The following is an 18995-nucleotide window of genomic DNA, read 5'->3' as shown; positions in this document are numbered from 1 at the left end:
AGGATATACACCAACAATAATAACTACTTGCCACTATAAGATTTAGTATTTATTATTACAACAACAATAATAAAACATATCAATTAAAATAATATTTTATTATTTAATAATAAAATAATAATTAAATGACGAGTCCTATCGAATTCAAGCTTAACAAAGAAAGCCTGATAAGCCTTGCTTGAACTACAAACACCTCTTGAAATGTAAGTGAATTAAACTTGCGTTTTGATACATAAATAATTCTGAAAACTAACATCACTTATAAATTAACTGTTGTAATGTTATTTTTTTAATATTTTAATTTATATTTTCTCATTTATAACAAATGTTATAATCTTATCTTCAAAGGCAGAGGGAGAGGGATTAGTAAGTCGCTGCCCCTTTCAAATTTTAAAATTTTAAAATTTTCCTTTATTAATTTTTAAATTTTATAGTTTTGTTGCTTATTTAAAAAAAATTATAATTTTGAATCTATAAACATTGAGTTTCTTATTTTTACCACTCAAACATAAAATATTAATTCTATCATTGATTATTTTCTCGACAATTTAATATTTAACAATCACTTTCTCAACAAATTATATTCCATTGAAATCATGAACTGATAAAACACCAAACTCCACCATAAATTTCTCTCTTTCACTTTCTCTCTTCTAATACAAAAATGTGGCATATGCATAAATATGATTCTAATAATTATCAAAATCCTCATGCATAAGTGGCAACCAGGTCGATCAAGTCAATTCCAGATCAAGTCATCTCCAGTCATGAATGTTATCATGTCAGATATGTGGGTCAAGTTAATTTAGACTGAGGTTTTTCAATCCTTGAGTTATTACTAGTTTTGAGTAAGGTATAATTAGGTTTAGATTATTACACATGTTAGATCATTTTGAATCTGGTAGCATTTTGGATCACATTGATATGGTTTTTTAGTAATTTTAAATTTACATACATAATAATTTATAAAAACACAATTAAATTATCTTAACATGCAAGTTTAGGAATGGAATGGTTCAAAGTAAATGAAGGAATCACCATCAAATCCGTTTTGTCCAAGTGTGATTGACTCTGTATTTGAATCTATCATTTTAAAAAAATTCTAAACTTAATTTAGTTTTATTAAAAACAATAAATTTCATTTTACGAAATAAAATAAAGGTTTGGGAATATAATTACACACGAAGAAAGTATTAGCATCCACAATGCCCGTTCAAAAAATGATATCTATTAATCATGTTTTATCCGAATCTAACCTTAATTAATACTTCTTTATTTCATATTGATTTATATTTTTCTTAATTTTTTTTTATTTTTTGCTTTTATCCTGTTATCTTTCTTTTACCTATTATTAAATATCGAAAACATTTCCTAAATCTTCTCAACAACTTGGTAGGGCTTAGAAAATTTTTTTCTCACGTCAAGATTCAAGAGAACATGCTTATTTTCTTAAAAAGATTCCGTCATCCGATTCATTCAACATTTTATGAGAAGGAGTCTTGATTTTAAGCTTTATGGTGACCCTTTCTGACGACGAATCAGGCCTCTTCTAGCTAGGTCTAATCAAATAATGATTGGATTCCACTGATGGACAATGGATCGAAGGAGAAAGAACAAAAGAGGAAGGAAAGAATAACAAAGAATCAAAGAAAGAAATAATAATCAAAATTAGGATTTTTTTTTTAACTTTTACAATATTAAAATAAAAAATATTGAAATTTTTTAACTGCCATGTGCTTATCAGACACTGAATGTGACATGGAATTTTTTTAAGCTAAATGGTGAGTTCTTGTCTGTCATTGACGTGTATATAATAAAATTATTATTTTTAAAAAAAAATTAATTTGATAGAGTGTAATATTTAGGCTTAGAAACTTTTTAAAGTTGCCTAGGATTAAAACATTTTATCTATTTTGCTTAAAATGCTTGGTGTGATATTTTTTTCACATGTAATTTGGCAACCCCTCACCATCGTCAACCACCCTAACTGTCTCCATTTAGAGATGTTTAATCTAAATTGGATCTAAGTTAGGCAAATTTTGACACCACTTTATCATAAGATTATTACTACCTTGTCAAAAGGTTAACATAAGAAACTGTATAACGTCAAAGCTTTCCTTTTAATTACATGATGTGAAATTAAAATATTTTATTTATTTTTTCTTTTAAAATAGTTAATTTGACAATCACATTTAATTAATTATTTAGATATTAAAGTATGTTGATATATAAAATAAAAAAATTATAACTTTTTTCAGTGCTTTAGTATAAGTATCACATTAATTTTTTTTATTCTAATTTCCAATATGAAATTATCCTTTTTTTAAATATTAAAAAAGATTGTCTCTGCCTTATTCTTCTGTTTTCCTTGATTCGAGCAGAATGTTTTTGGTTCTTCTAGTCAACATTTCTAAAGCCAATCGGCCAAGATAGCAAAACCAGTTTGAAAGTGTTGTCGTATTGTTTTCATCTTACATGGCAGGTAAAATTCCCCTCAAAGAATATTTTCAGGAATCTCCATGAAAACGACGAAAAAAAAAATAAAGGAAAAGCAAAAAGCTTAAGCAAGAACAAAGAGGGTCTGAAAACTCTGAAATCTAGAAAATGTCAAGAATATCGAGAATGGAACGGTTGCAGACAGGGCATGAACCCCGATTGACCCACACTTCCCTGGAACAAACCCTGCAAAATGCGTGCCCACATGGAATGAACGCCGCTCCTTTTTTCCTCTCCATGCACACGCAGCACATCCAATCGCAGCTTCCTCCTCCTCCTAGTCCTCCCACTCCTACACCTTCAACATTAACGACATTGTCTCTCCTTTTCTTCTTCCAATCAACGCCGTCCGTTTCTTCAATCAATCTCATCAATGTCTTGACCTCCGTGGGGCTGGGTCCCACGTTTGTTGTCCGCAAATTACGCTCCGCTGCTAGCGCCATTGCCAAGTTCATTCCTGAACCTGATGTGGGCACTTGCTGCTGTTGCTGCTGGCCCACCAAAAGCGGGGTGCTGGCACTGTTCTCTGTTTCATTCTGAATACGATTATTTACGACATTGCCACTCCTACTGATAATCACTTGCTGGCTTTCAGCTGCTTCTTCTTCTTCTTCATCTTCTTCTAGGATTGATATGGTTGAAATTCTGGCTCTGGGACTCCAGGTGGCTCCGCAGCATCCCATAGCCTTCAATCCTAGCCTTTGTTTCAGATTCTTCCACCTTGCTCTCCTGTCTATGACTATGCTCTCCATTTTTTGCCCTGCTTGAACAACGTCCTCTCTTCTTGTTTTTCCTTTTCCTTGCTTTTTCTTTCTATATGTAAATAATCGATTAGATGCAAAGTTCAAATCAGTCGCTGTTTGAATTACTAATCAAAGAAAACCGAAATGTAAAAGGAAATATGAAAAGAACAGAGAAAGACTCATAGATGAATAAATGCAATGCAGAAATTGAATGGAACGTTGCATTATGCATGAAAGATCCAACACTCTTCCTCCACGTATCTAGCATGATGCAGAGATAATAAATGTAACTTGAAGAGTAAATAAGAAATAAAATATGGAGAAAGTTACAATCAAATACCGAGGAAATTTAATGGATTGAGCTACGACATGTTTCTTTACTTGAAATTAGCTTGGCAGCGAAAAGAATTAAGAAGTGAGAAACTGGAAGGAAGATAATTGTAAAGAACCAAAACCTGAAACTAAGTTAGTGGAAAACAAGTGAATATAAAAGAGACGTGGTGGTATGGAGAAACCGCGTCAGAATGGAGAAATTCTGAGTTCATGATCAGTTTGCCGGATGGTCATTCCAAATTGTGGGTCCGGACGCTTTTCAGACAAATATTGCACCCTTTGGTATACCTTTCTCTCTTTTCAATTAATCCACTCTTAAATTATTGCTACGGTTAAGCCGTTTACATTTTGTTGGGACAATTATGGGTTCTTTGGTCAATAGAGCTTAGCAATCATGGATAAGTATACACACATGTATATATATATATACACGAGGGAGGAATTTCAAAATTTTAATGTTTAATTGTTATCTTGTTGCCATTGCTCTTAAAGAATTGGAAGACAACAACCGCAGGTGCATTCAATTAGCCACTGTTAGCTTTACAATGGATGCATCTTAGAAGGAAGAAAGGCAGGGGAAATACTTTTATCAAAAAGAAAAGGAAGACATGCAAAGAACTAACTTTAAAATAGTCTTTGAGAAAGAGATCAGAGGACATATGATTCTTATTTTTTGCTTCACAAAGTCAAAAGCCATGAAATGCGGCTATCATGAGTTCGGTACGCAACAGCTGTTAATAAATTCATGGCAAAACGAGGGCTCCCTCTCCCCGATAATTAGTCCAAGTTATAGGAGTAGCATCACATTGATTTTTCCTTTTTCTAAAATTATGGCGGTTGAGAAAAGAATAAATGATTAGCAGCAACATGCAGTGATCATGAGTCCTTTCGACTTTGGATCTTCCAGGGCCCATACCAAGTGGCTTCACTGGACCCATATTATTTTCACCATGCGTAATTGCATATAATAAAGTTCGATTTCAGACTATAAATTCTTTGGATGAAGGCTCAGAAGAGATTAACTTCCCCCCTTCCCTCCACATTTGGATCAAAGAAAATAAAGAATACACTACCAACCAACCTCCCTCTAGCTATTATTCTGGAGGCATATCACTATCACTATAGCCGCCTGCAAACCTTTTTTTTTCTCTGCTATCATCACGTAACGTGAGAAACCCCCTAAAATGAATGTGTTCTACTTGATGGAATGTTCAATGGAATAGGAATAGAAATAAATAAATAAATATTGAACAAGAATGCTCACAATATGAGTATTCTCAAAACTGGTTCAGCATAAATATATCTCTGCAACGCGATCGTCCGAAGCTGCCATCATTAAGTGATCAACTGCAGGCAACGGGACACAGCAGTGGTTTAGATACTTTCTTTGCACTTACAAGCATAAAGCATTGCTCTCAAAAAATTAAAAAAAAAAAGAAACCAAGAAGCATAAAGAATTGAAGATAATCCGTCTAGATAACCCATGATGCTATACAGGAAATAAATACTATGGATGATTCATGGTTTTAGGACATTAAGGGCAAAAAAAGGTCATACACCATTCACATAAGAAAAAGATGTTGGATTTGCCTATTATCTTCTTTGCTGTCAAGTTGTCCACTTAAACATAGTTTGGAAGAAAAGTAACCTTCAAATTATCCAAATCAGGTGTCCTTGTTAAAACAAGAATGATGGCAATAAAACTCACCTCGTTACATATCAAAAACATCTCTGCTGGAAAATGTATCTACAATTTTGTTGAGTCAAGTTCTCATTGTCAATCCCATAGAAAAAAGCAGGCATGTTCCATAAGCAACCTATACATGAAAAACCAATTCAACACCATGCTAGGGAAGTGTTGTGGGAAACTAAGATCTGCAAGACAGGAATTAAGTTATTTCACATTCATTAACTCAAAAAAACATTCCATAATATAGATCATAACTTAAAGTCATTACACACGTATATTGTGCACAAAATATACACAAAGTTTTAAATCCCAAATAAATGATTTTTAACTATCATCTCAAAAGTGCATCAAGAAATGTAATAAGGACAAGTAAATCTTACAATATACTCCAAATTCTGTTTAAGCCTTCATATATTTACCAAAGGTCCCCCACATTGTAAAAACTGACAAATAGAAATGTTAGGATTAGGAACATATAGAAAATTACAAAAGGAACTTGCAGAATATAAGGCTCAAGTCCATTGACTGCTGAACATATATGAACCATGTTGGAAGGAATTGTTATAAGATAAAAAAACATAGACTCCAATTAACATGCAAAAGAATTCAGTGAAACCAAGCAGATAACAGGACCTCCAATGCTTGACTATAAATATTTAATATTGTGCCTTGATTGATAATATGGACAAGAGAAACATGAACTAATTGCACATAGAAATAAAATGGAATTTACCTACATTTTATATGAACTTTGAACTATGCCCATGCCAAAAGAATCCTGAAACTGTATTTAAAAAGGGCAACAAAAGAATCTGATTATAATTCCTTATTCCATGACATGAGAGCTACATCTTAACTCCTAATGGATTCAAGAAACTTAATAAAATCGATTAGTACTTAGTCTGATATGCTGCATCCTACCCTACGTTCTATTTGTTATAACCCTCTTGCAGCATCAAATGACGGTAGCTACGACCACGTATAACTCGCTGCCAAAGATACTGAAGCAAGTTCCGGTAACTCAATTGCATCCGCTCCTGGACAAGCCTGTGATCCAACATCAGAACATGTGAGCATATGACCCTCATGTGCATGTAACAATCCCATTCCCTTTTGTGGAAGTTTCTCTCACTTACCATCTTACAAGACACCTCTGAATACCTTTAGAGATGGGACGAATGAAAGAAGGATCCCTTTGAGCATAGAGCAAGCCAACCTAGAAAGGGAGATTTAGCAGAGAATGAATTTAATTTCCCATGCATACAAAAATATGGGTCCTAACGCCACACAAGATCAGTTTTGGAAGATAATTACAGCGTGCTGTCTGTTTACAATATCAAGTTTTCAATATATGTATTCAGCAGGATTTTAAAGCAATAAGGAACTGAATTCCACTGCAAGTTTTGGTCATTGGAGAAAGTTGGATGTGGAAAAAAGATTTAACACTATCCTTGAATTTCAAATTGAAGGCCAGGGAGAATTGTAAAAGCAACAAAACTGTGAGAGCAAAAAGAAGAAATACCTCCACTAATGCAACAGCAGCAGGATCATCCAAGATCTCTAGACTACAGTCAGCTAGGTAATTAATCTGCACACGGATAAGGGGGAAAAACAAAATTATTTGAAGCATCAACAATTTTCAAAGAATGACAGTTGTATAGCAAATTGAGGACCTAAAATAAGAAATTTATTCAGATTCTGGTGATGCATTTAAACAAGACTATGCATACGGATGAATTGATACAAATCTGTGACAACTTGCAAGTGGCAGTCTAACAGGAAGACATTCTAAGCTTCCACTGCCTGATGCTTTAGGTAAATCAGAATTGCTAGCAATGAACAGGAGAAATCTGGTTATGAAGTTGAAGCCAGCCTTTATGAGGCAAATATAAGAATCATGACCAAAAATCAAAAAGTGAAAAATAAAGTTCAGAGCATCAATAAAGAAATGGAAGCATAATCCCGAAAAGGAAATTTACTACAAAATTTGGAGAAAAAAAACAGATTATTGTAGGTATTTCCATATTTACAGCTAGTATAATTCCAACAAAATTAAGCACAAAAGAACAAATATTTCAAAGCAGTGCGAGTGCTGACTTGACACACTTACACCAAATTCTGTGTTAACCAGAGATTGAACAAAATCCATTAGTTGAATCTTTGCCCATTCCAAGCATGTAGTAGGGTCCTTGGATGATGGAGGATGTCTCCAAGGAGAACCAAAACGAAATCTATCATCTAAAATCTTTCCACTTCGTGCATCATCGACAAACTTTTGCAGGAGCATCAATGCTTTTTCCATTGAAGGATTCACCACAGTAATCTAAAAATGATTATTGCAGAGAATGTAAGATAGCAATGGTGCACAAACGAAAGAAAACCCAAGTCATCACTTAAAAGAAAATGTTAACATCACAATATCAAAATACCATACCCCCAAATAATGAACAGTACCATAAGTCTTCTAATTAAAATTCTGAATGTTATTAACTTCTAATATTTTTGTAAGATTTTTCAAGAACTAAGTTCATTTATAACGCATCAATGCTTTATCCATTGAAGAATTCACCAAATTAACCTAGAAATGATTGTTGCCAAGAATCTAAGACAGCAACAGAGCCTTGAGCTGAAACCAGGCTGTACAGCCAACCTTTGTTGTCATTGGTTTTTTCTTTTATTTTCATGAGGAGGTGTGGGGCTAAGCAAAAAGGGAACAGAGGGGCTGATCATTCTATACATATTGGGGAGCTAAAGAAAGAGGCCTAGATCCCACAGATTTTCTCTCAAGCCAAGCGGAACCCATAGGCTAAGCCAAGCCCCACAAGTACACTAATGGGGACTTGAACCCAGAGTACTAACTACAAAGACACCATCTTCAGTGATGGCAAAAGACCTTTCCTTTATTATTACGATGTGTGTGAATATCTTTACATAACTGCATATTAAAATCTTGAAAAACTAATTCAACAAAATCACCCATAAAAAGAATAGTCAACAAGCCAGGTTAGAATAGCTTATGGTATGCCAGCTGTTTATCCATGAATAAAGTGAAAAATGAAGTGCAGTTACCAACAAATATCTACTAGGAAAAAACAGCAAATTAAAAAATCATGTAAAAACTATAAAGTCATTGCTCTTTTAGACCATTCCTCTTGTATAATTATCTAGGTTTGAAATGCCAGTATACTAATCAATCCTGACAAATTCACTTGTAAAAATGATGGCATATGTGCTTAAAAGGATCAAGGAAATAACATGAAAAGTGCCTTCATTTCATGAAAGTTTACCTGCAAATATGCTAAATATGCATCCACTATGTCTTCAAATGTACTTGCCTCATTGTCCATCAACCTATCGTTGAAGAAAACAAATTTTAACAAAATGCTATAGTGCATAGAACAGTTGTATTCAACATGACAGGGCCACATTTTAATGCTAACACTTAAAAATCTTACTAAATTCAATTTTTATTCATCCTTGCAATGAGAGCATTAGAATCTTACAAAAACAAAAAGCAGCTCAGGAAGTAACTGAGATAAAATGAGACTCAACAACCTCAAACACACAGGATAACCATAACCACACACTTTTACCATTCATCTTTATCTGGAAAAAACAAATTTCAACATCTAGTTTTTGAAGCCATTATAGTGTCCAATATGAGATTTGAGATAATAATACAACAAACTGAACATGAAACATTTCTTACTTCTGGTAATAATTGCTTTGTTTGAGCACATAAAGCTCAAAAAGATGTCGAGGGTTTGGCCCAAGCACATCATCAATCACCATCCACTGCATTCCAAATCAAGGTAAGCTTAAAAGTTGCCTAGAATGTCAGTAATTCAAGATGCAGATAGATGGTTTGGAAGGAAAAAGATGTCTTCTAAAGACTATTGAGAACTAAACATAAAATTTGATGGGGCTTTGAGCTTTAAGTTTCCTCCTTTCCTGATTATGGTGATGTTTCATCATGTTTCTCTATCAACAAATCAATGCTCACCTCTGCATGAGTGAAGTAATCAGTAACCATGTGCATTTTAGCTTCTTGGGGAGTCCAACCAAAGGTCTGCAAATCAAACAAATTGAAGTAATTAACATGCACCAGCACCATCCAGTTATATACATACTAAAGTGCATGATCAAAGTTGTTCTGAAAATATTTGAAACATGAAGGTAAAAACACACTACTTAAAAGCCAATGAAATGAAACACATAGATGCATTATGCATATATACATGTTCATTCATTGATGTACACAGAAATGCTATATGGATGTGTATCTCCATGTGTTTGTGTGTGTGCACACATGTTGGTGCGACATGAGTATCATATGTAATTTTCTGAATACCTCACGAGAGATGAATATATCTGGAAACCCAAAATCCATGAAAGCTTGATATGAATAGTAGCTGAGAAAAAATAGTGTATTTGTTACTTGCGAGAAGTAAAAAAGATAGAAATAGAGTAAAAGGTTACTAAAGTTCAAAGGTACTTAAAAAAATATGCAAAGCTAAGCATTGTAAAGGTTCCAAAAAATAAGAAGAGTAGGAAGAAAGCCTAATAATTCCCTTAACTGAAATATGTCATAATAACGTAAATATTGTCCATCAAACAACAGTATGCAAGAATGTATCACAGCTGTCAATCTGGCATGGATACAAGCATTATAAAGCTGTAATTCTGAATATTGTAACACATTTTTGGTGTTTTGGCACTACTTCCCTGAACTATTGAGCTAAACAACAAAAAGGCACTTGAAACTAAATATTGCTCAAAATTATTGCTGTTAGACAATGTGCATCCTGAACTTAGCCCTTCTGCGTTTTGAAAGGAGCAAGATTTCAGCTAATTGAGGAAGAAAATTGAAAAGTTTAAACTTAAAACTTACATAAAATAGAATTATATAGCATAGAGTAAACAATTATAAACAGAAAACATGGCTAAATAGTAATAGTCCCAACCTATCTGATGTCACGAGTACAACAGGCAGACATCGCTCATTTTGCTCCTAAAGCAAGTATTCTCCAAATCAAACTGTCATGATACATTGATCCACACACTGTCAAGTCATCCGTTAATATTGCATTCCGAAAGATTTCAATATTATTTATGACCAACTTAGGCTGCCAAAAGTAAACGAAACAATGATTAATTGACAAACCACTTAAATGCAATAAAGAGGTTCCTTCAAAATTTTCTAGTTAACAAACTACCTGAAAATGGTCAATCTCAGCAGCTTGAGAGAGCAAGTCAAGCAACAAACAAGGCCAATCAGTACATGAATTTGCTAGCGACCTTGAAAACGTCCACTCCTATTCAAATCAGCAATGGCATTGAGCTCTCCACCCTTGCTGCACCTAATCACCTCCTTAGCCAATCTCAATGCGACAATCGCTTCCCTAAAAAAGAGCCTCTTCAATAAGACAAACTCTTTCCTTTCTCTTGCAACCCAAACCCCGTCAATTCTCTCGGCATTTGATCGAGCAGATAATGCAAAAACCGCTCGTACCATAAACCCGAGCCGCGAAACCTTATCAGAAACCGCAGCTTTGGAAGCGTTTCGGCTTAATATTCGGCGAAGGGCAGTGTTAAGGCCTGCCATTTGTTGAGAGTGGTGAAGATTTGGTTAGAGCTAATGGTTCCAAGCTTGATGCTTATGAGCCATTGATTCGAGGCAGGTTTCCAGTTGGGTTCGGCAGTTAGATAAAAAGGGTAGGTCACAGGTGGACCAAGAGGTCCAAGGAAAGAACCATCGAAATTGGGATGGTGGTCTTTGATTGATTGAGCGAAGTCTACGTAGCCGGTTAAATGGGGGCCTTTGTTCCATTCACCAAGAGACTCTGGAAACAAAATGGAAAAGCGAATGTCTTTTACTTCACATAGAAAAAAAAAAGAAAAGCATGGTACAAAGAATGTAAGTGAATTTGTGGGGAGGTTACGGTCGAGGATGAGAGTGGTTTGCCGACGCCACGGGGGCCGTGGAGAATGAGGAGTTGAGGGACACGGTGGTGTTGGGCGTGGTTGTTGAGGATTGTTTCTAGCAAAGGTCTTGGAATGATCTTCCATGCTTTGTTCACCATTTGATTTTGCTTTCCTTCTCTTGCCGCCCAGGAGCCGCCCATCCCGACCAGTGTCGCCCTGCTCGGTCCAACGCCTCACCCGCGACGCACGACTAAACGAGTCCCACCTCCCTGAATCCTCACCTTCCAACTCTTCCATCCGCCTAAACTTTCCGCCTTCTTCTCCCATTTAGCTCCATTAACTCCATCAATCCCCCCTTTTCAATGGCAAACAGTTTAAGCCTTCCTTTCTTACTTCCACATGATGGGGCTTATCCTGTTTCCCATCTTCTTACTAACTTCTCCTTTTGGGCCAATCGCCATCATTTGCGCATGCCAAATAGCTGAGATGTAATGCACATCTATTAATCTTCACCATATGACACTTCATTTAATTGTAATTGCACACTAGTCCTCAACTTCTTCCTTATTACCATTTTCCCACAAACTTTTCATCGTCTGCAACATTTGGTCCTTTCAATACATTTCTTTATAAATTCCAAATCTTCCCGCTTCTATCTTTCTCTTACATGTGTTGAAATAAAATACTTCCTCGACGCATGGGATGCTGCCAATTTCTGCGTTCTAGAAACTCTGCATGCCCTGGGCTGAGTTGCTGAGATCGTCGGGGTTTTAGGTATGTGACGCTCATAACAAATTTCTAGGGGTTTAGCCATTTTGGGCCATCTAACGTGTAACGAACGGGCAGATGGGTTAGACACTGGAGTCGGGAAAACAAAGCCTGGTTTGGCGATAGCACGCACTCTCTCATTCCACTTCTCCTATGAATACAAGTTTAACCTCTAGTCATTTATCCTAAAAATGAGAGTATATACCATATTTCAGCCTTGGGTTTTTTTTACTATATTAAGTAATAATTTAGTTAAGAAGATTATAACTCTATCAAATTATTCTTGAATATTTGGATTTAAATTGAGACAAGACTCTTCCAAAAAAAAATAATACAAAGACTTGGTTTAAAACTTTAATTGATATATAAAAGAGTTGAAATTATTAAACTGCTATTTTCTATACAATTATTGCAAGACTTATATCATTATCAAGTTATAATATAAATTTTGTACTAAAAAAGAGCATGTTGTTAGCTCGAATAAAAATGAAAAAAGTGATTTTTATTTTATTACTAATTTTGAAAATAGATAGCAAAAGGAAAAAAAATTGAAAATAAAAATAATAAGCAGACATAGCCAATCAAATAATCGGTAGGTAAGCCCAATCTTTGTTCGCACATCCTGGGCCTGAAACTACTTACAACGCCCAATGAGTTGGGCCAGTTAAAAGGATCCGTTGCTATTTCTCTACCGTCGGCTCCGTATATTAATTCAGAGTCAGGAAGCCCGTTTTAGCGCTCCGTCTTTGTTGCCGCTTCTAGATTCCATTTTCTCTATTAGAAGACAAAATTAATATTTTCTCTTCAAAGTAATCCCAACCGCCTATACTTAAGACTTGAACCGTCATAGTCTCGACCTTATTCTCCTTAAATGTATAAAAAAGAGTAGTATAAATTTCGCCACTATAACTTTTAAGTAAATTATATATTTATGCTAATGTACAAAGTAATTGTCTAAGTTATTAGGCCAATTAATTGTTTTCAAAAAATTTAAGTTGAGTTTGTATTTTCCTCTAAATTAGATATCATTTATTCATAACTTTCTCTTTCTCCTAAGTAACCCTTCCCATTTATGTATTAATTATTTTGGTAGATCATTTATTTATTTATTTATGATTTCTCTCTCTCTCTCTCTCTCCCTCATTTTTTCAAAAAAAAAAAATCTATTGTGATAGCTTAACTGTTAAACTTTATCCTTACTGCTGGTCCTTAAGTTTCAATTCTAAATTTTGAACATAAAAATTATGGAATTGGGTTCTTCTTCATTTCTTTTTAATTCATTATTTTTAAAGTTAAAAATCTGTTTACAGTGGTGAAGTGAAGCTGGACCTACAAATTTTATTGGGTGCAAATAGGTGTAACCGACAAAAATGAAGTGAAATTCATTTTTCCAGTTAATGAATACGTATTTAATACTTATTGAAATCTGGAATCCCCCTCCTCTAAAACACATAATTAAATAAATAAGTTGAAATATAGTACTAATTAAATTGGTCTTATTGAGCATGTTGGGTCGCAGAAACTTCCAACAAATGGACCTCATTTGTCAGTAATAGCTCACCCATGTTGGATTCGGGCCCTCTGCAATTGTACAGTTCCCACTCTTGATTCCTACGCCACATTCATTTGCTAAAATGTCACCAAAACATTTTAAATCTGCGAAATCCATGCATCGATGCTTCATGCCCCACGAATTCATTCCCTCTCCGTTTTAGTCTTATATGATTGGTAAGAAAGAAAATTGGGAAACGAATAAAAAAGAATAAACAAAAATAAATGATAAAAAGTTAATTAATACATATTTTCTTTTTTTATTAAGACTATTAACTTATACATTATCAAGTGAAGTTTAAAAATTTTTACGAGCAATAAAGTAATATTTAATTAAAATTTTGTAGGCTTTTTCTATCACTTTAGTTGTAAGACAACTAATCAAGATCCAACTTGTCATTGTTGTTTTGTCATATTAGTAGATATGAGTTTACAATTTTTTCTAATTAACATGATAGATTATTATTATTATTATTATTATAAACACATGAACATGTACCTATAACATGATAAATTTCAATATCGTGTTATGTCACATCATGATTGATTGAATTTATATTAATGTTCTAATAATATTTATATAATAATTGTTTTGAAAAAAATGAGGATTGAAAATGAAAGAAAAAAGAGCATCTCATTTCAAACAATTTATTACTATTATGTAAATAATATTTATAATTGTATGTAGTAGCATCGTCAAATTGAGAAGTTGTTACAACTGTTAAATGAGATAATATTTAATCTTTCACAGTGGGTCATTAAAAAGAAAAATCATTGAATACAAGCGGTTTTTTTAAGCATAATGAAATTAATTTTTATTTAATAAAATGTTTATATTTATACATAATTGTTATTTAAGAATGAATATTTACATACAAAAGTAGTGACAATGGATACCAGTTGGGTAAATTAGAGGGGAAGAAGTAGCTAGCTGTTGCCTGGTTGGGTGAAAAGAAAAGGCCACGGCTTGGGCCATAATCAGCCTTCAGACAACTGCCGAGCAAGACAACTACTGGGATAAGCGTGGCCTAGAAAAATGCATCAGTGGGAAGTTCAAGAATGACACACCAGTGCCCATTTAAAAAAAAAATAAGAAAATTGTTATTTAGTTGTTGTTTTATTTGGTTTTTTTTCTATAATTTCTGAGATATAAAGTATGATAATTTGACAATAATATTTGAAATTTTGATCTTTGCAGCAAAGGGGCTTATATTTTCTAAAGACCAAGTTTATTAAATTTATGCTTATCCCACGATCAGATAACAATAGCCTTCTGTGTAGATGAATTATTGAATTTGTATTATATCGGTACTAACAACCTAGTGTGTTAGACCTTGACATCAAAAATTTTTTTAGGTGAAATATCTATTTTAAAAATTAATAAAATTTCATATAATTTTGATTAAAATTTAAAAAATAAAGTATTTTACTCTATTTTAAATTATCTGATCCAACTGGCTTATACTTATTATAAAGTTCTTATCCTAAAAAAAAGGATTTTATTTCTTAAATCTTTGGATTAGAAATGGAAAGAAAATCCCCAATGCTTAAGCACGTCCTGCCTGCCAAATTTGAGGCCCACAGTATTCATACTCAACTTCTAATCACCCATCACGGATTACGATTCAAGTTTCTCTGATGAATGCACCGCTTAAATTCTGATAATGTTTTTGTTACAGAAAAAGAAAGCAATCAAATGTACTTAATGCCTGGGAATATTAAGATTGGAAACCTTTGATACTATTAAAAATCAAATTTTGTTCAACAGTCAACCCTCTCGTTTTTGTCAAGAAAGTCAACTTTGTATAAAACCTACTTTGAGTAGATCCAAATTTTGTAATGCATAAAATGTTTTCCTAATGTGACGTGGCAGAGAGTCTTTGAAGAAGATTCCCGTCAACGTGCTGTAGCGGACTTAAGCCCAAGCCGGGAACCCAACCAGCCAGCTCGTGACTTCCTCAAGACACAGTTCCTCGCCTCCAACGCTTCTCACACCGAGAAACTCCTTTCCTTTCCAACTCTCTCTCTCCTTCTCTCCATTTCCTTCTCTTTCCTTCCCCCCAAGCAAACCCTGTCTCTTTCATGTTTTTTGCCATTTCACCTTAACCCTAACGTTTCCGGTTCCTAATCCGGCTTCAACCTCAAATGCATCCATCTGAACAACCGCAACGCCCACCACCTCCACCACCGTCAGAACAATCAGTATCTCAACCACCGCAAACACTTCTCGACTTAATCACGAGCGTACTCTTCCTTCTCCTTTCTTCCCTCACCGTCCGATCTTTCGCGTCGGCGGTGGCAAGTCCTCCGATCAAAGCTCTGTTCCTCCAATCCTCTCTCTCCTCAATCTCCGAATCTCCTCACTGGAGCGAGAACTCTTTGCTTCACACTCTTTTCCCTTCGCTTCTCTCCACTCTCCAACGTTTAAAAGTCTCTCTCGATCAATGTACTCTCTCTTACTTTACTGGGGGAAACTCCTCATGCAAAGCGACCTCGACATGGCTTCCTCGTCTTCTCCAACCATCTCCAGACCTAGATTTGCTTCTCTCAGATCCGGCGTTCTTCACCAAATACACGCCATCGTTTTGTCTCACCCGGGACCTGACTCTGATAAGATGATTTAGGATTTTTCATCAGGGATCTCTTTACGCGACTTCAGATTGGTGGTATCGAGTTCAAAAAGAAGCTCTAGAATCACTTCTCCAGCTTCTAAACACAAACGGAAGTCTACTACTTTGGTTGCTAAAGAAGGAAACGTTGGCTATTTGATTGGTCTTCTCGACGTGAACAGCCAACCTTTAATTCGAGAACAAGCCGTTTTAGCAGTGTCGGTGCTGGCTTCTTCGAGCGTAGATTCGAGAAAGATCGTCTTCGAAGAAGGAGGATTAGGGCCTTTGTTAAGAATCCTCGAAACAGGTTCCATTCCATTAAAAGAAAAAGCCGCGATTGCTGTTGAAGCAATCACCGCCGATCCCGAAAACGCCTGGGCAATTTCAGCATATGGCGGCATCACGGTTTTAATCGAAGCCTGCCGATCTGGTTCTCAACCAACTCAAACCCACGCGGTTGGCGCTCTTCGAAACGTGGCTTCCGTGGAAGATATGAAAATGGCTTTGGGTGAGAAGGTGCGATTCCTGTTTTAGTTCACTTATTAGTCTCCGGTACCACCGCTGCACAAGAAAAAGCAGCCAATTGCATTTCAATTCTCGCTTCTTCGGGCGAATATTTTCGCGCTTTGATTATACAGGAAAAGGATTGCCGAGATTAATGCACTTGATTCAAGAGTTATCAAGTTCAGATACGATCGAGCAGTTCTCCGTACAATCAGTTTACTCCTCTGGTTGCAGATCCGTTTTCACGGATTTTATCATGTTCAACGGCCTTTATTATCCAATTGGGTGAATTTATTAAGCACGGGAACATGATTTTACAACAGATTTCAGCTTCTTTGTTATCAAATTTGTCAATTACTGATGGAAACAAGCGAGCCATTTCTACTTGTATGGCTTCTTTGGTAAAATTAATGGAATCACCAAAGCCAGTGGGGTTACAAGACGCGGCGGCGCAAGCGATTGTTTCGTTGTTGACTGTGCGAACAAATAGGAAGGAGCTGGTTAGGGATGAGAAGAGGTGTATGAGATTGTGCAGATGTTGGATCCGAAGAATGAGGCTGTATCTAAGAAGTTTCCATTGATGGTGGTGACGACAGTTTTAAGCGGAGGAGCGGTGGTTGTAGGAAGAGACTGGTGGCTGCCGGAGCTAATAAGCATTTGCAGAGTCTGGCGGAAATGGAAGTAACTGGAGCTAAGAAGGCGCTTCAAAGACTCGCTGGGAGTAGACTCAAGAGCATTTCAGCAGGACTTGGAGGGAATAATCAGAAAAGATACTAACCCCCGCCAACTAAGGTACGTTCTTTGATGAGGATATAATTGGAAATTTGGGATTTTTGTTAGGGTTTTGTTTAAAGAAATTTCTCGTTGGCGCATGGAGTAAATGTTCTCTATTTTAGCGCCATTCAGTAGCATTAAAAGTACGATGTTGCCCCTTCTTTTTTGTCCTTTGGATTTATAATTTCTGGTTACTAAGCTTGCCACGTCCGCATTCGAGATGTGCTTAAGTGCACTAAAACGTGGAGGATTTCGATTATCCGAGTGTGATGATGTCGCTTTCACGCCGGGAAAATGATGGCCAAAACATCGAAGCCTTATATGGTTATGGGTCCATTGTCACACTAATCAATTCCATGGGCCCTTTTTTTTTTAAGCTTATTATTTGTAATGCTGACGTGGTAGTCTTTAAAGATACCCCGTGTCCTGTACCAGATACGTCGTCGTTTTAACCGTGTAGGGACTAAATTAACGGAGCAGATTATGTAGATACGTGTCTAGCACGTGAAAGTTTGGTCCGTGATATTTGTAATTATTTCATTTTCCATGTTCGCAGGTGGAGTCCGTTTGGAATTTTCTAACTGTCAGAAGAATGAGAAAGTGCTGAAGTGGAAAAAGCAACAAGCAAGACAACACACTTCGTATACTCCAAACCTTTTTACCTCATATCTTTTAAAATATTAATTATATTTTAATTTTTATATATTTATTACTATTAATATTAATATATGATGACAAAAGGCATGGATGCGGTTTTTAGGGAGTATCCTCGTTTTGCTTTTATATTTCTATTGTTTTTAATTAAAATTGATTCACTCATGAAGCTGATGAGCTGTAAGAGGGAGGTTATGATGATTGTTATGTTTCCTTCCTCTCTCTTTTTTCTTTTTTACTTCTTTCTAATTTTAATCTTCCTTTTGTGGATTTTGTTTTATAATGTAAATTCCGAAAGTCTGTTTTTTATCTGTAATTTCATTCTAGTAGTGGAAAAAAGAGTGCAACCATTTTCTGATCGTCATCTGACTTGCATTAGAATTACGCTTATGGAATGTGCTGATATTTGTCTTTAACTTTATTTGATCCTTATTTTGTTTGATTCGTTTGGTTTTGTCGTGGCTGCTTGGAATGTCAGTTGAATTGAGATGACGATGAATATTGATTTTGAAACGGACGTTACTGTTCTAACTCGGGGGTGCAATAATGATGATGCTGCAGCCTACAATGCTAGGCAGTTAGCTAAGCCCAAAGCTTCAGGACTTAAATTTTGCTTTTTGGTTTTTGCCCTTTCCGTGTAGGTCATGGGGAAGGAATTAACGGTAATGATTATGGTCGTAGTATTTAGCGATGCTGATTGATAATGGTCATCAGATTTGGCAAATGTGACGTGGGGCCCGGGTGGGCCCTTACCTTCACACTTTGTTTGCAATTCTGAATGCCTAGCTAACGAAAGTAGATATGTTGTTGATGACCACGTATTTAATCAGAAGGACCTGAAAATTTAGAAGTAAAATAAAGTGGATTTTATCGAGGAGTGGGCCTCGAATGATATTGAGAATCTGAAAAGGGCAGGAGGAAGGGAAACAATTGGGAAGAGGAGCCCAG

The 18995-nt window shown here is 35.4% G+C and overlaps 3 protein-coding genes across 4 annotated transcripts; 1 reads left to right on the top strand and 2 right to left on the bottom strand.

The window, feature by feature from the left end:
• Nucleotides 1-2430: 2430 nt before the first annotated feature.
• On the bottom strand, nt 2431-5333 carry LOC110409914 (uncharacterized). Of its 2 annotated transcripts, XM_089782485.1 has the most exons (3): nt 5281-5333; nt 4837-4919; nt 2431-3309 (listed from the first exon to the last, which is right to left on the bottom strand). In XM_089782485.1, the coding sequence occupies exon 3, from the start codon at nt 3246-3248 to the stop codon at nt 2598-2600; it is 651 nt and encodes a 216-aa protein (XP_089638611.1). In that variant the 5' UTR covers nt 3249-3309; nt 4837-4919; nt 5281-5333; the 3' UTR covers nt 2431-2597. The 2 variants fall into 2 exon arrangements, with proteins under 2 accessions (XP_089638611.1, XP_021275105.1); XM_021419430.2 differs by lacking the exons at nt 4837-4919; nt 5281-5333 and adding an exon at nt 3580-3836.
• On the bottom strand, nt 4837-11351 carry LOC110409915 (uncharacterized). The gene is given in 21 exon segments (XM_021419431.2): nt 4837-4919; nt 5281-5447; nt 5643-5705; nt 6000-6046; nt 6160-6309; nt 6399-6478; nt 6785-6850; nt 7373-7585; nt 8550-8613; nt 8972-9057; nt 9266-9331; nt 9614-9674; nt 10227-10267; nt 10269-10388; nt 10479-10564; nt 10567-10863; nt 10866-10918; nt 10920-11013; nt 11016-11105; nt 11205-11225; nt 11228-11351. Coding segments are annotated over 17 exon segments (1674 nt in total). The 5' UTR covers nt 11346-11351; the 3' UTR covers nt 4837-4919; nt 5281-5447; nt 5643-5705; nt 6000-6046; nt 6160-6191.
• A 4006-nt stretch (nt 11352-15357) lies between these two features.
• On the top strand, nt 15358-17380 carry LOC110409766 (ARM repeat superfamily protein). The gene is given in 11 exon segments (XM_021419223.2): nt 15358-15976; nt 15979-16119; nt 16122-16190; nt 16193-16225; nt 16228-16623; nt 16626-16754; nt 16757-16841; nt 16843-17147; nt 17150-17230; nt 17233-17352; nt 17355-17380. Coding segments are annotated over 11 exon segments (1710 nt in total). The 5' UTR covers nt 15358-15651.
• Nucleotides 17381-18995: the final 1615 nt, after the last annotated feature.

The sequence above is a fragment of the Theobroma umbraticum genome, unplaced genomic scaffold, assembly GCF_002168275.2.
Source record: "Theobroma umbraticum cultivar Fairchild unplaced genomic scaffold, ASM216827v3 scaffold_44.0, whole genome shotgun sequence".
NCBI lineage: Eukaryota > Viridiplantae > Streptophyta > Magnoliopsida > Malvales > Malvaceae > Theobroma > Theobroma umbraticum.
This window is presented reverse-complemented; position numbering and strand designations above follow the sequence as displayed.

What these genes read in the sequence shown, in the direction of transcription:
- LOC110409914 (XM_089782485.1), bottom strand. Translation starts at nt 3,248, where the DNA reads ATGGAGAGCATAGTCATAGACAGGAGAGCAAGGTGGAAGAATCTGAAA.